Genomic DNA, 16,104 nt, shown 5'->3' with positions numbered 1-16,104 from the left:
TTTTTTTTCGCTAATTACATAACGCTTTTTTTTTCCGAAGCTGGATGAAAATAATTTGAGCCTGCATGTGTCACCTGATGCATATCGAAGTACCTGATTGCAGTTGGCACTTAAAAATCAATTAACAGCGGCTGCGGCACAAATAATTCCAAATGGCCAGGCATCCAAATGGACGGCTTTTCAATTGCGTTAGTGGAAAAAGACGGGTAATTGTACATTTTTACCGGAAAAACTTTGCATACCTTGTGTTATACATTTATGCGGCAGCTTTGGGGCACCTCAAATGGTGTGGCAACATGGCAGGATTCGCCGGCAGGATATTCCAACCTTTGCAACAATTGCGTGCTCAACCCACCGAACCGCAAATACTCCACCTCTCCACCACTCCGCCCGGAGAACAACACTAATTGCGGTATTAAAATAAACTACAATTGCAAATGGCGCATTTTATTCGAAGTCAACAGGAGGGGAAGGTCCTTGCTGGCCACAGTCGGTGGTTATTATTTGCTGCAGTGGCTGCATTTGCTGCTGTTTGTGCTTGCCATTTGCATTGTTGCCATTTCCGCTGGCTGGCGCATTTTTCTATGTAATTGTGGTTCCGTAATGTGTGACAATTAAGTCCAATTCGTGGAAATCTGTGGGCCGAAAAGCTGGCTAGCGAGCAATAGCGGCTAAGATGGCCAGCGAAGATGGCCAAAAAATCAGCTCCACAATGGGCGCTTCACCCTATGGAAGTGACTCTTTTCATAGGCCTTTTGTATGCCATAATCATATTTAAGGGTTTCCTGGAACATTCGTGCGACTGCAACCTCAATTGCAATTGCAATTGCTGTTGAACAGTTGGTTAGCTGGACTCGTCCGCCACTTTTCCGCCATCTGCCATCGTCCAAAGTCCAACGTCCATCGTCCATTGCTACCATCGTTTCTCTGTTTGGTTGAAAACCACAAATTAAGCAGAGAAATCCTTGCCGTGCATGCCAACGATGGCGCCCAGGGAAAATTCCAACAAAAATGGAAACATTTCCTATCGACTATGGACTACCCACTAAAAATAGCAGTGACACACTTTTTATAATTCAGTTTAGCTTTATTCATTCCCAGTGATTCAACAAGGTCTGGTACAACCATGGCATATAGCTCGTGAGATCCAAAAATGAGTTAAAGCCATCGCAATTTCCCGTAACGAAGCTGGCTATCCCAAATTGAACATATATAGAACTCTGTCCGCGTGGCAAATGTGCACCCAATGGACTTCCTGAGTCACCGGAGCAGGAAAACTGCGCGGGATTCCAGCAACATATGTAGGAACTCGTAACACCACAATACTCTTTTCTAACTCGACGTAGGGACATTTCCTGCAGAGTGGTGGGCATCTTAAAATGTGGGTCTATCTGACCCCAGCCAGTTAAAGTAAAATTATGTATACTGTCTGCTAAAAACTGGAGTCCAGGATTTATAAATATGCAAATGGGTCGGATCAAAGCTGCAAATTGAGTTGAAACTCGTTATTTATAATAGGCATTATCTGCGTATAAGTTACCATTGTAGACGATGTGTCGATCCAATTTAAGCACAGCTATATCATGGTTTCGATAGTTTACGTACTTCTCATGACGATATATGGAAACAACTGCGTAGTCTATGGTCTGGCCATCCGATGTCCTCGACGAATCGTATTCCCCCAATCTCACAAATCTGGAAGTGCAAAAAACAATGTTAAATACACCGAAGTCGAGGAAAGTTACAACTTACAAGGAGTCGTTGATTTGCGTACAATGGGCAGCGGTTAAAACGAAGCCTGAAAAGAGGTAATGCCTTTTTAAAAACTGTTAAAAATATAATACTTAATCGGCTGCAGTTGCAAGTACGAACGGTGGGCAATCAGTGAGCCGCCACATGCGAATCTCCCATTTCGAATCAAGTAAGCCATCCACGGGCTCCTTCGAGCATCCTGACCACCAACAACCCTCAATCCGTTCGGTTCAAGGCATTTGGGATCCAATAACGTGGAATATCCATGATTTCCAAGGCTTAGGATAACTAAGAAAGTCAGCAGAACGATCGCAGGCGTCATCTGAAGTCAAACAGCAGAGTAAAACTGAGTTGACTTAGTAAAATTTATTAAAATGAAAAGTCGGATGCTCCAAGAGTGCAATAAAAGCGATTAATAAGAACTGTCACATAAGAATTTACAAATAAAACGAAGAGATCACGATTTCTGAAGAACTGACAGTAACAAACAGTACTTCGATAAGGAGGGCTTTTCACAAAAACAAAACAAAAGTTGATTTAACTTACATATATTAAACGAGAGCTGTAATGTTTGCTAGTAATACTTAATGAAAAAGATATGTGAGTAACAAAGTTTTATCAGATGATTGATATTTATCAATTTTCTCTAAAACTTTTCTTATCTTAACAGAGAACTTTGTAAGGCAGCATTAAAATGGGCATGCCCTGAGGCTTACAAGTTAATGGGTATTAAAAAAATACAAACGCAGGCGAGCGCCCACAAACATGCAACATCCCGACCGCAATGTATTACGAGGGGCGTGGCAGGTCTGGGCAGCCAGATAAATGCCCGTTGCTGCTGCTGTTGCTTTTGCTGCTGTTGCTGCCATTGTCGTTGCCATGTTGCCACGTTGCATGCAAACAAGTGCAGCACACAAACACACACACACTTACAGACTGGCAACACAAAGACACGGACGCTGACACGCTGGTGCCCGCACGTCAGCGCTCGTGCGTTTATTTGCCGTTTCCGCTTCCGTCTGTCGTCGTGGCCGTCATCGCTGCTGCTTCAGAATCCGCAGCCCCAACCCCCCAGACCCCTCAACCATTCCATTGCGGTCAATTGCAGAGCTCAGATTGCGCGTTAATAAGTTGCTGTTGCACTGATGTTGCAACTGCTGCTCCTGCTGCTGCTGTTGTCACTGCCGCAAGGACTTTGCATGTAATGCACTTGGAAGTATCACGGTTTCCGTAATTTCCATAGGTCCCATTCAGCCATTTCCAGAATGGCAACATAGTCAACTAGTCAACGCAGCTCCTATCGCCATCTGCAACATGTTGCTGCTACAGAGTGGCAACTGGAGCAGCAGTACCAACAGCAACAGCAAGGACATGAGTCGATAGCATCGGCAAAGTAGCAACACAAAGTTGTTGTCCCCGTCCGCCGGGCAACAGAGTCCCGTGTCTCCTCTCGACTTGGCTTGAAGTTTTTATGTGCCCGTCCAGAAACTAATAACCGTAATGCTTAACGTTTATTGAAAACAGGTGGCCAGGTGGGGTGTGACACTCCGACTTGGCCAGAAACCATGCTTCACAACACATTCAAAGATATATATACCTACATACATATATGCCACGGCAGCAGTCGGACAGTTCATAAATATTTCCAGCAGCTCCACGGATGCAACTTTTTGGCGTCGCATTTAATGAAGCAGCCACTGGCTTGACCAATTCCCTGTCCTTATGGCCAAGGAAATCAAGAGTTTTCCCAAGCAAAAGTTTCCCACCGACAGTATGGCACTTTTCCTTTCGCCGCTGGAGAATAGAGGTTTCTAAGTTGTCTACAAGGAAAAACACTTGTGCTTTTAAGCATATCTTTTAAGATAGGATGAATAAGAATTAGTTTAGGAAGACTTGGAATGAATTTTGAATTTTGTTGAATATATTAATATAATTTATAAAACATTTTATGTGAAATTGCTTTTCATGAACCTATGCACACTTTTCTTACATCATTTTTGCGCGCAGTGCACTAAGGAGATGCTTGTGGTCATCTACAAATGCTAGCCATATATTATGCATGGGCTGAAAGGAAAATGATCAACAAATGATTGACATCAGAGCTGCCCCTAAACTCCTCCCACCCTCTCCCTCCCACAATTTTCCCATCCCCCCAGCAGCGGAAGTTGCGTTTTCCGGGGGGCAAAACTTTGGCAAAGTGAAAAACTTGCTGTCAGCATTAGATAAGCGCCACAAGTTAATAGACTTGTAAAACACACACACTTCTCTCCAGTGTTGACCCCTCGAAAAAAAACCTTGGCTAGTACAGCGGGGTGGCATTCATGCCGAAAGAGGAATTTTATTTATTTGTTTGTCGTTGGCATGTGGCGCGTGTTCCGTTTGGTTTTGCTGCCACCCTCACCCCGGCCATCGCTGTATAAAAAATAGTGATATAAATAAAAATGTTATATACGCCCATTCCTGCAAAAGGGGGCGGGGCCGTCGGCAGTCGACTGGCGGCTTATCAGCCAACTAACAATTTAGGTTGTCAACTCGATGGGCAGCAGAAGGAGATGTCTATCGTCGTGGGTGTAGTGGGTGTGGTGGGTGCAAAACTTTTCTGTTTAACTAGACTCTTGCTTAATTTGAGCGTCTGCGGCTTGCCCTGTTGTCCCTAGCCCCTTTTGTTTGATCTCTGACCGGGTCAAAGTTTAGCTCATCAACAAATGATCCATGGTTGTTGCTGATGTTGTTGCTGCTGCGGGGGGCGGAGTGATTGACAGCCCACTTCCGTTTCCTTCGGCGGCGGGCGAGTGTATGCGTGTGTGTGTGTGCGTCAGCTTATCAACTGTAGTAACTTTCCAAGTCGATTTCAATTAATCAATTGTCAAAATACTTGACAGCTGAATTTATAACTCATTTGAAGCAGCAGTCCCAAGTAAAAGGGAAGCAGGCGACAGCAGGATGTTGCTGCGGCTGCTGCTGATTCTACTGCTGCTTGTGTGTTGCACAGTGTAAGTTGCAAACACTAGACGAGACAGCAGGCAACACAGGTCCAAATCGCCGTGACAAGTGTAAAAATGCAATCACAGAGGCGTGGCATCTTCATGCACTCGATGTATGTGTGGTGTGGCTGCCACGAATGTTGCCAGCGTTGTTGCTGCTGCTGCTACCGTTGACATTGCCATGTCATCACTCTCGCTCAGACGAGTCAGTCAAGTTGGAGGCACTTCGCCGGGCGCCCCTATCCGTGTCCATGCTCACCCGGGGTTTATGCTCTGTTATTTACAATAGCGCATTTTTACACATATTTTTTCAAAGTCAACAACATGATTTTCGCAGTCTACGCTGCGCGACGTGTGCATAAAACCCAAACACAGCAGCAACAAGAGTTCGGCGGCAGCAGCAGCAGCAACAGGGAAACAACATTTACATTTTAAGTAGTTTTTAAATCGCTGCAGACAAACGTCAGCGTGTTGACAATTTATCATGCTCCTGCTCCTGCTTCTTTGCTTGGAAGTGGGTGGAAGTGGGTGGCAGTGGGTGGCAGTGGGTGGCAGTGGTCGGTGGGGCTGCTCAGTGGGTGGTGTTGGGTGGTGCGACGTGATACATCCGGCACCACCCGTCGCGCTAAGGCCAGTGCAATTTTTGATTGATTGCTGTCAGCTGGCGGAGTGTTTAAGCACAGACTGCAACTATAAGCACTGCAACGTATTTGCCAGCCGGAAGTAAAGTAAATTCGAAAAACTCCGACTCTGCCAACTGCTCTTTGCGAATTTTCCTTTTAATTAATTTAAGGCCGAATGCAACTTATTGATTTATGTGCGGACCTGCAAATGAGGCTGAAAGGCGCCAGCGGCGGCTGTGTCCACTTAAGGCAAGAATACTCAATTAGCTGCGAATGCGGATGACGATGATGACAAGCGTGCAGCTGCACTGAGCGAAAAAGTAGTTCCACATTATCGGCTACTGCAAATAATACTTCAAATAGTAGTAAAGTTTACCTTGTATTTTTAAATAGATACACCTATCTGCATATTTATAGTTTAAGTAGGTACCAATTCATCGAAACGTAGTGAAAGGTATTAAAATTAAGTTTTAAATGAGCTGTTAAGGAGTTTCTCTCGGTGCACTGGCTCCATGACTCACTTCCGGCAACTCGTTAAGTTGATCACATTGCCGAGGGGTCAAGTGTCGCGACAAGTGTCAGCACTTCCTTTGCCCATCCTTTGGCTGCATTCTCACATCTTTTCACATATGCAAAATTAATTATTTGGTGGATCGCTTCTCGAGCACGGCGTAAAGTTCAAGTTTGCTGCATTTTCATGCCGGACGAAAATTCAATTGAAACTTTGCAGACGACAGAGAATGCGATTGCGACAAGGCTAATTTCCGTGCTTCTTCGAATTCTCGTACTTGAATAAGTTTCCACACAGATGCCGATGCCAAAAACTTGCATTAAAGTGGATCGCTCGATGGAATTTATGAAGTGCGTGCCCGCGGCTGATTGTCCACCATCCCCTTCTCTCCCACCATACCAATTTGATTGTCCAGGAATCGAAGAATTTTTACTTTATTTGAACTTGCCCCCCCCGCGCCATCGTTTTCCATCCATCCATCCAGTCGATGGTCATGGCCATGGCCACTTGAAGCGCATTTTCTGCGCCATTTCCATTCCGACTTCTGGCCTTCGGCTCTTGGCATCCCCTTGCGTTTTGCCGCTTTCACTGGCTTTTGCTGGTTTGATAAATTGTCTGGAAATTACAAATGGACACAGGGGCCAATAGCTTTTAGGCAAAGTTCGCAACGCTGCTCTTGTTTTGGTTTCGTTTTCGGTCAGGGGCATTTATGGTAATTTAAAATAAATGTGTGGCCCTGGAAGGAGCTGAGGATTCGCAGGCGCTTCCTGTCTATTTACGCTGATTTATGGCCGAGCATTGTTGACTCTTAATGGCAAATGTCGACAAATTTGCTTTAATGGTCAATATAACAGAGGCTGCCCCGCTCGGTTTTTTTGATTTATGCCCCAAAACCCAGTCGCCTGGGATTCTCTTCTAGGCTGAAACCCGAATTTGGACCGGTTATCAGTCACTTAGCCTGAACTTCGCTCCGGAACTTCGCACCCAACCAATCGCTGAAGATGGCGAATAACAGCTGCTGGGAGGATATTGGCGGGGAAAACAGGTGAGTCCTGGAAGAAAGATCCTGCTACTTTGCGTTCCAACTGATTTTTCATATTCCTCATGAGATAGAAGTGTTTTCTGCGAGGGTCCCCTGCTGGATGCTGTCCAGAGATCGAAAATGTTTCCCGACTGCAAACACTTTGTGGATATGAGCTGCATTTATACACCTGCCCAAACTTTGAACGACTTCGATATGTTCACCAATTGCTGCAGGAACGATGGTTCCCTGAGGTTTCTGCAAATGTTTGTGGAGGTAACATGTGTAAAAACCCTATAAAATAGGTATGATTCCATTAAAAACTTATAATTTTAGAAATATTTTCTTACTGCAGAAACACTTCAATGACCCTGGTTCGGAGCTGGAACACTGGACGCCGCCGGATTGGAAAGAAGAGCCTTCGTTTCTTGCCAGGATCGGTGACCCGGAAATAAAGAAGTTCGGCTTGGCCGTCAATGGACTTTGGAAGGAGTTGGGGCGGCGTATTAAGGATGAGGTCAAGGAGAACCCCGATCAGTATTCCATACTCTATGTACCCAATCCCTTCATTGTGCCCTCCTCGAATTGCCGGGAGTATCGCTACTGGGAATCATTTTGGATTGTTCGCGGCTTGCTGCAGTGTGGCATGCATCAAACAGCGCGGGGCATGATCGATAACTATTTGGAACTGGTGCAGCAGTTTGGTTTTGTGCCTGGCTGTGGCAGGATCTACTGCTCGGGACGATCGAACCCTCCACTTTTGATCATGATGGTGAAAGCTTATGTGGAGGTGACCAAGGACGAGCAGTACGCCATTGAAGCGCTGCCACTGCTGGAAGCCGAGTATGAGACCTTCATCAGCAAACACTCGGTGCAGGTGAAGGGCAGAACCATGTATCAGTATAGAGATTTCTCGGCGGGGCCAAGGCCCGAGGCCTATAGGGAAGATCTGGAGTGTGTGGCAAACATCAATAGTCCTCTGTCCCGAGAGCTTATGTACACCGAACTCAAGTCGGCAGCTGAATCGGGCACGAACTTCAGTTCCCGCTGGTTTGTCAGCGTCGATGGTTCGAATAAAGGATCCTTTCGGGACACCAAAACCTCTGCCATTGTGCCCGTGGAGCTGAACTGCATCGTTTTCCGCAGCGGCAAGATCCTGGCCGAATTTAATCGCAAAGCGGGCAACAGCAAAAAAGCCGATGAGTATCAGGAAAGAGCCTGTGGCCTCGTGAGAGCCATTAGGAATAATTTGTGGAATGCCCAAGCGGGCATTTGGTTGGACTACGATCTGGTGAACAACAAGCCACGCAACTACTTCTGCTGCACCAACTTTGCCCCACTATGGGCCCGGGCCTTTCCCTTGGTGGACACCGAAAAGGTGTCCAAGGGTGTGATGCAGTATATCAAGACCAACGAGTTGGATGCCCAGTACGGTGGGGTGCCGTACACGATGAACAAGGAGTCGGGCCAGGAGTGGGACCACCCAAATGTCTTTCCGCCCATGATGTTCCTAATCGTCGAGGGTCTGGAGAATCTGGGCACTCCGCCGGCCAAGGCCATGTCCAAACGTTGGGCCCATCGATGGGTCAAGTCCAACTATGCGGCTTATAAGTACGAGAGCTTCATGTTCGAGAAGGTAAGTCGCTGACTACTAATTATATGTATCTTTGTTATATTGAACTTGAAAATATTTTTATAGTAAATCTTGCCAGTATTATAACAATTTTTATTTGAAGATCAAGTTTAACTTTTACTAGAATGTCATACAGGTTTCAACACCTGACAGTAACGATCGGCCTTCAATAATATTTCGCAATAACATGGCAGCTTCCTAATCCGATTTCTCCCACCCTATTGCAGTACTACTGCGAGGAATTCGGCACTTCTGGAGGAGTCTCCCCGGAACACACTCCAGTGGGTTACGGCTGGACAAACGGCGTGATCATCGAGTTTCTCTGCAAGTACGGAAAGGAGATTAGCTTGGCCGACAACAGCGACGAGGGCAGCAAGAGCAAATCCAGGGGATCAAAGACAACCGGAAAGTACGAGTACATCATCACCAGTGAGGCCAACATGGAGGATCAGCCTACCAAAAAAAAGTGCGTGTGTGGGGATCCTTCAACAGCGGCAGTCAGATCGAACAAATCGACTGCCACAACTGCTACCAGCGACTTTTCACAGCAAACACAGCCTCAGCCACAGGTGCCGAAGAAGGATGATTGCTCCTGTGGCATTGCCCAGAAACAACGATCACAGACGCAGCCAGGAGAGGATGGCAAGTGCTCATGTGGTGCAGGAGCGCAGGAAAAGTCCCAGCAGCAATTGCAGCCGACGGATGCGACGAGTTGTGGAAAATGTGGTTCCCAGAAAACGCAACCATCGCAAGTTCAGATGCAGAGATCTCAGCAGCAAGGACACGACGCCCAGTGTCCTTGCTCTGGAAAAGAAGCACCACAAGAGCAGGGAGCCTTGGGAATGCAGCACGATCCAGATTGTCCACTATCCGGACAACAGCAAAAAGGAGCAATACTCATTGTCGTGCCAAGTCAAGAGCCGAAAGACGATCCCGACTGCGAGTGCTCCATGGACGACCAGCAAAAGCAGCAGCAAAAGCAACAGGACTGCATGCGGCAGCAACAGCAGCAGCAACAGGAGCGCCAGAAGCAGCAGCAGCTTCAGACTGAACAGCAACAGGATTGCTCCACCAAGCCAGACACGCAGGACTGCTCCAAGCATCTGAAGAAGTCTAGTGGCGCCTGTGGTTGCATGGACGACGAGGACGATCGGCACGACGCGCTAACGGGACACTACTTTCCAGTGGCCGACAAGGAACCGGATGATTTCAATGTGCCGGAAAGTAAGTCGCCCCAAAGGGAGTCGGGATGCGACGGCTGTGGCAGGAGTGATTGCCCGGATCCTCCGCAGGAAGACAATGTTTCCAGAGCTGAAGCGAAGCCACAGCAGATACATGTTCAAGGATATGCCCAGCCGAAGCAAACAGCTGCCAATGACTGCAGTTGCGCGGTGGGTAAGAGTCAGAGCAAAGCGGCATCAGTCGCACCAGCGCCCACCTTCATATGCCCACATTGTGGAGGCATCACTTCCGAAGCGTTCCTTTCCACCACCAATCGAGCACAGGACGACTGTGACTCCATGACCGGAGGTGGTCAGTCACTCCGTGGTCTTCCCAGCAAGGGCATGCAGAGTGGTCACAGCAAGGTGGCTCCCGGCGGTGGTGGTCCAGAGTGTGCTCCTTGCAAGGCTCACGTGACTGCGGACTTCCCACCTGGCCACGGACCAAAACCGCTCTTCAACAAGCAGTTCCCACTGGCCGATCCTGTGAGTACGTTCGACGCGTGTCCTGCGAATCGAGGATCTGATGCGGCCAACGGCAAGAAAAAGAAGAAGTGCTGCAACTGTGACGAAAAAGAGGATGGGGAATAGAACTACATCATCTATAGATCAATGCCGTAGAAGAACATGCGAAGGCCTATTGAACTGAAACTAAATTTTAGTGTGTCAAATTTGTGGTGCCTTTTCAAGACTCATCAGCTTGAAGGCTTAAAATAAAAAGTATTTTTAAAAAAGTCATGCGTTTCTTCTTGATTTAAATACGAGTATACGCAATTATAATAGAAAAGTTTCAGTTACTTAGTTATGAATTTAGTGCACTTTGTGGACTGGTCATACAAAAATACAAATTAATTCTAACCGAAAAGTTAGGTACCCCAGTCCGAGGTGTTCCATTACTTCTTTCCGGACAAATTCCGCTCCGGATATAGCAGGTACACCAATAGCTCCTCGGTGACCTCGACCCTTGAGTGGGAGCAACCATAGCCGTTGAAAACTAGTTCATGCTCCTCCTCATCCAGCACATAGTACAGGTCGCTGGCTAGAGCGGATGAGAGACTCTGTCCTGGTTGAAGGACCTTGAAAGCATCTCGCCGGAACAGTTGAATGGCCAGGACTACATTTTCACTAGACTTCAAGCAGGAGTCCAACCGCTCCTGCCCCTTCGAAGGAAAGAATGCCTCGTCCAACTGGAAGAGCAGCCTTCGGAAAATGAAGCTAGCGTAGGTCTTTTGCTGGTCCTCAATCAACTGCCTCTTGCGCAAGGAACTCGGTTGCATGAATGCAAAGCCCACATAGATCATCAGTAGGAACTGGGTGCAAATGGACAAGGCCAGGACAAGTAGGAGATAATCCTCATCGCAGTACTTCAGAATTGGTGGTTCTTTCCAGTTCAAGATTGGCGTGATGCCAACAGGCACATATTCTGGCTGCAAGGTGGCCACCAACATTGTCATCTATTCAAGGATCACCGAGTCAACGAAACCGGGGTCAAATTTGGAATTTCGATGTCACCGGGTGTGGGTAATAGCCAACGAATCAAAACTGGGCAAGCGTGGCCTGCTCTTACATATCTGGGTTATATAATTTAAAAGAAACAGGTAATATAGTGTATCCTAGGATATAATTTTAGAGTCATTAGAATGGCTAACCAGATAACACCATAAAGCCATTCTTATTAGATACGATTTTTCCCTTAGGAAAAGCATTCAGAGAAACATCGCCTAATTTCTTCCATGACATGTCATTCACAATCCACTACGCTTATCTTTATGGGCCTGTCAATATCTTTATGACGCGCCCACCCACCCAACGTTATGTACATTTGGACAAGGACACATTTTGGGGGAAAGTGAAAGTATCCTTTGACACAATTTCCGCCAGCTTCTGTCTCTGTCTCTGTCTACTCCACTATCTCGCTCTCTTTCTAGCTGTGTGTGCTCAGGCTTGTAATATTGGCGAACGATTCATTGATGTATTCACACATACATAGATGCACACATGCGTTCAGCTGCTCACTGACTCATAAGCTCACCCACACAGATTCGAGCCGAAATATGCGCGCTCCATTACAAGAGAACCCCCATACCATGACCACCCTTACCATACCATGCCATACCATACCAAAACATCCCATCCCGGAAAACCCCCTGTCGATGCGATTGTACGGCTCTGATATTATTGAAATGCCATTTTGATTGGCTTTGATGTGTGTGGATGGCTGGATGGATGGATGGGCGAGTAACGATTTGATGTTGCTAAATGTTTTATGCAGATGCTCTGATAGCAGGCAGCAGGCAGCAGGCCATGGTTCCATTGATGTGATTAAGCGATAAGTAGTCAGCCATGAAGCATTTTGGCCACAGATATTAGTTTGTTCGCCCGGTGATTGCACTGCACGCTAATTTGATTGAATGGCCTCTACCGACTGGAAGGGTTTGCATAAAAGAGTTCGGCTGGCAGCTTAAATAGGAGCTGGAATACCACAATCCCGATTCCCATGACCTCTCGCTTCCGAGTTCTTATCCAATTATACACTTATGGCCATTTGTCAGTGGAATGTGGGAATGTGTCAACACTGCCGCGGCACTATGTCAATGTGTGTGAGTGTCTGGACTGCGAAATAAGAGCCGAAACCCACACCGAAAAAGCCCGAAAGGAAAACCCAAGGCTGACAGGCAGACTGCCAGGCAAACAGGGAAAACTCAGGGAAAACTCAGGGAGGAAATGGGCGAGGGAATCGTAACCGCAACCGAATAACCGAGTCATATCACAGACGTGCAACTGAGCAGCACTTGATGATGAAGAATGTGAGCATCCTTGGCAGCGCCTGCACATGCCACTTGAGGCACTGAGAAAAACACTGTGCACCAGACTGCTACCTAGACAATAGTTGACTGACGAGCTAGGGTTGGGACTTCCTCAAACAAAATTAATTAATAGCCTGGCGCAATATAAATCATAATATCATAGGCAGGTGTCCAGAAGTTTAAATCGCAAAATAAATACATATATAAAACACCTAGCAAATGGGCAACTATCCACTTCGTAAAAACATTTGTTTAATGTATTCCCAGAGTGGGCAAACCGTGTCCCCAGTCAAATGGCAGTGATGAAATGCAGAAATGCTGTAGCTCATCAGTCTTAGGGAGTACGACTCCCGATCTCTCCGCCCATCTGGCCCCCATCCGTCGCAAGTCCTTCGGCGGAAATCCCCTCTTGATTATAAGTTTGACGCACCGCAGCCTTTAATGTGGATTCCGCGACTAGCACTGAGAGACTGAAGGACGAAGGACTAGAGAACTGGGAAAAAGTTGCAGTCTAGCAGACTTGGCAGACTGCTGAGTTGCGTTTCCAATTAGACTCCGGGCAAATCATTTGCATGTTATTGACTAAATTAAGTGGCAAGCTAAAGTTGTAAAAATATGCGAAATTGGCCAGCAGACGAGACGAGACGAAACACAAAGCAAACTATGCGAATCCAAATGAATTGAAATGAAACGAAATGAAATGAAATGAGACCGAGCTGAATGAAATGGAGAGGGATTTTGGCTCAGTTGGCATAATATCGGATGACAACAGTTCAAATACCTTCACTTTGAACTGCCGAAAACTGAACTGAACTGAACTGCTCTCCACCTGAGTTGTCATGCTGAGAATATCCAGATATCCAAATAGCCGAGTTGAGTCTTTGTTTGGCTGCAAATTGAAATTGAAATTTGCATGTTTGCCACCAGAAATGTTTCAATTATTCGCATGCACAAATGAATATAAAATCGAAACAAGCGGCAGGAGCAGCTGCAACAACAACGAGAAATCTGTCATATGTCAAACTTTGCCATATTTAATTTCCTCTTTGCGAAATTAGTTTTTCCTCAACCGAAATTTGTGTGCACCACATATTCGTGTTTGCCGATTTTTTTCTCCATTTTCTGTTCCGTTCCTCTCTCTCCCCTATATAAGTCTTTTTTTCGGTCCGCCCCTCGCACACGACTGCAATAATTCATGTTCAAAACTACAAATTGAGTCATAAACAACTTTTGATTTCGCATATGGCAGTCATGTCCTCCGGTTTCTGGGGGGTTGTGTCTTATTTTTTATATTTTCCTTTTTTGTGCTCGGCGTTGCATACTTTTTGGGGTGCATTTGGGGATCGGCATAGAGTGGAGTGCGTGAGTCGTGATCGCGGCGGTCGTGACACGATGAGCTCTTCTTTGATTTAAGAAAACTTATTCTATTCCGCAGGAATTCAGATCCATACGTGTTAATAGCTTGATTCTATTCTATTGTAACATGAGAGTAACCTAGTTAACCACATAACAATATGCTAAATTTAGAGCTGAAAGATTCCTAGATTCCTGAGCTATTCTTAAAAAACTGCATTTTCAGTTAAGTTCAGACCACATTAGGCACATGCCAAGTGAAATGTGTAGTTTTTGAGCAGCACTAGTGGGATTTGCCGGAAGTGCCCATTGTGTTCTAGTTGACCTTTTTAAAAATGCAAGCGGTGCCTGCAGTCGCACTCATTAAAAACAAAAAATTAAATCCTGAATGTGTGCTGTGTGCATACATACATATATATATTATATATAGTGTATAGACGCACAAAACCGCTAAATTCATAATTTAACTGGGCGCACTTTTAGTTGCGGCTGGCGGGAAAAACAAAAGCCGAAAGTTGAAAAACCATTTAAAAAGGTATGCAAACAATGTTTGTCCGTCTGCTTTTCTGGATGTCGGCATGTCTGGATGTTTGGGCTTACTTATGTATTTCACTCGTTATGATTTATTTCGAAATACTCTGGCCACATTCAGACACCAGCGGCAGAAAACCCGAAAACCCGAAAACCCAAAAAGCTTTGCCGCTTAATTTCATTAAAAATTTATGAAATAAAGGCACAGCCAGGATGGCGTATTAAAATTTGATAGTCTGCTCCGTGTGCATGTGTGTCTGTTGTTCTCCTTTTTTAATTTTTTTTTACTTTTACTTGTGAGTGTGTGTGTGGGTGCCTGTCTGTGTGTGAGTGCTCCATGCGTCATTGTTAATATTGTGCTGCGGTTTTTACGCCAAAAGTCACCGATGGACGAATGGACGGACGACACGAAGAGAAAAAATGTGGCCCGTCTGTGTGCACTTTATTTGATGGACTTGTTTATGAGCCATTTCCATGCCATTCGAAATTCCCATCTGGATGCAGCACCTTGATTCTCGCTTTTATTAATGTTTATTGCATTTCGAGCGTTTAATTTGATGTCCGCGTCCAAGTTGCCAAATGATGAGACGTTAAATGGAATTGCAACTCGAGTTCTCCTTATCCAACCGGCGAACCAATTTGCAAATGCACACGAATTGCGGTGGTCGACGCACTTTTCCCTTTCTTATATCTCTTATTTCATTTTTATACGTTTTTACTTTTGTTCAGTATTCCCTTCGTTTTTTTTTTTTTCGGCCAGAAATTGCATTTTTAATATCCTTGGCAAGGATCGCTGGCTGTCATGGGTAATGAATGCGCTGGCAAACAATTATTTTTATATGACTGCTGGCTGCGACAGGCGGCTGTCTCTTTGCCGCTCTTCTGCAGAATTCTCCGGGTCCCAGCTCCAACTCCTTCTTCTTCTTCATTTTCCCCAGCTTCTTCTTGCCCGGTTGCCAGCGGTAACGGTAACTGCACATAAAAGCCCCGTTACATACTTGAGAAGTTACAAGATGTCATTTCGGCATCCTGCAATATTCATAACTGCCACGACCACACTGCTATAAAAGGGGGCAAGCATTTCCAATTAATAAGATACTTAAGTATTTCGATTAATAATTATAAATCATTTAGGTAAATAAAAAATATAGCTTCGTTCAACTTTTACTTTAAGAACCCTCGAAAACATTTTAAGTATCTTTAAGATAAAGTATCTTTAAGATATTTTGTACAATTTCTTAATTTCTAGCCATGTAGAATCATCGATATGTAATGTCACACTTAACATAAATTTATGTTTTTTACGCTTACAAACGAGGGCGTACTGCAATGCTTCCTCATTTGGGAGCCACCAAACGCATAACACCTGCTGAACAATGGCGAACAATGTTCTAGTCACACTTGCCGCGCTTGCAACAGTGACACTCATTAGATTAGCGCTGATTGCGCAACCACTCGACCTCATCGCACCACCCAACCACCGAAGGACCCACCTATGTATGTATGTACAAAGGGGTTTTCGCCAAATGCTGACAGCTGTGTGACGACAGCGCTTGGGGAACGCCCTTAAAAAGGCCTTGGGCACACGGATGTGTGGGTGGGTGGGGCAGTGGGTTGTGGGTGGTGGGTTGGCTGCATTGATTGTTTTTGCCACTGGTAATTTGAAACT

At 45.7% G+C, this 16,104-nt stretch overlaps 3 protein-coding genes across 3 annotated transcripts; 1 reads left to right on the top strand and 2 right to left on the bottom strand.

The window, feature by feature from the left end:
* Nucleotides 1-1,121: 1,121 nt before the first annotated feature.
* LOC6531412 (CLIP domain-containing serine protease B15) lies at nucleotides 1,122-2,098 on the bottom strand. The gene is given in 5 exon segments (XM_002092179.2): nucleotides 1,122-1,312; nucleotides 1,314-1,483; nucleotides 1,541-1,695; nucleotides 1,753-1,798; nucleotides 1,873-2,098. Coding segments are annotated over 5 exon segments (693 nt in total). The 5' UTR covers nucleotides 2,075-2,098; the 3' UTR covers nucleotides 1,122-1,192.
* A 4,659-nt stretch (nucleotides 2,099-6,757) lies between these two features.
* Nucleotides 6,758-10,414, top strand: LOC6531411 (trehalase). Its single transcript, XM_002092178.4, has 4 exons — nucleotides 6,758-6,915; nucleotides 6,984-7,167; nucleotides 7,247-8,527; nucleotides 8,752-10,414. The coding sequence occupies exons 1-4, from the start codon at nucleotides 6,872-6,874 to the stop codon at nucleotides 10,333-10,335; spliced, it is 3,093 nt and encodes a 1,030-aa protein (XP_002092214.1). The 5' UTR covers nucleotides 6,758-6,871; the 3' UTR covers nucleotides 10,336-10,414.
* A 118-nt stretch (nucleotides 10,415-10,532) lies between these two features.
* LOC6531410 lies at nucleotides 10,533-11,321 on the bottom strand. Its single transcript, XM_002092177.4, has one exon. It carries the CDS (start codon nucleotides 11,196-11,198, stop codon nucleotides 10,638-10,640), a length of 561 nt encoding a protein of 186 aa, XP_002092213.2. The 5' UTR covers nucleotides 11,199-11,321; the 3' UTR covers nucleotides 10,533-10,637.
* Nucleotides 11,322-16,104: the final 4,783 nt, after the last annotated feature.

The sequence above is a fragment of the Drosophila yakuba genome, chromosome 2R, assembly GCF_016746365.2.
Source record: "Drosophila yakuba strain Tai18E2 chromosome 2R, Prin_Dyak_Tai18E2_2.1, whole genome shotgun sequence".
NCBI lineage: Eukaryota > Metazoa > Arthropoda > Insecta > Diptera > Drosophilidae > Drosophila > Drosophila yakuba.
Note: the sequence above shows the minus strand (reverse complement) of the source record. Positions and strands in the feature narration are given on the sequence as shown.

Bases quoted from the DNA above. Each gene is read 5' to 3' on its own strand.
- LOC6531411 (XM_002092178.4), top strand. From the start codon at position 6,872: ATGGCGAATAACAGCTGCTGGGAGGATATTGGCGGGGAAAACAG. The intron at 7,168-7,246 runs GTAACATGTGTA...TTCTTACTGCAG, and splicing joins TTCTGCAAATGTTTGTGGAG to AAACACTTCAATGACCCTGG. The intron at 8,528-8,751 runs GTAAGTCGCTGA...ACCCTATTGCAG, and splicing joins AGAGCTTCATGTTCGAGAAG to TACTACTGCGAGGAATTCGG.
- LOC6531410 (XM_002092177.4), bottom strand. From the start codon at position 11,198: ATGACAATGTTGGTGGCCACCTTGCAGCCAGAATATGTGCCTGTTGGC.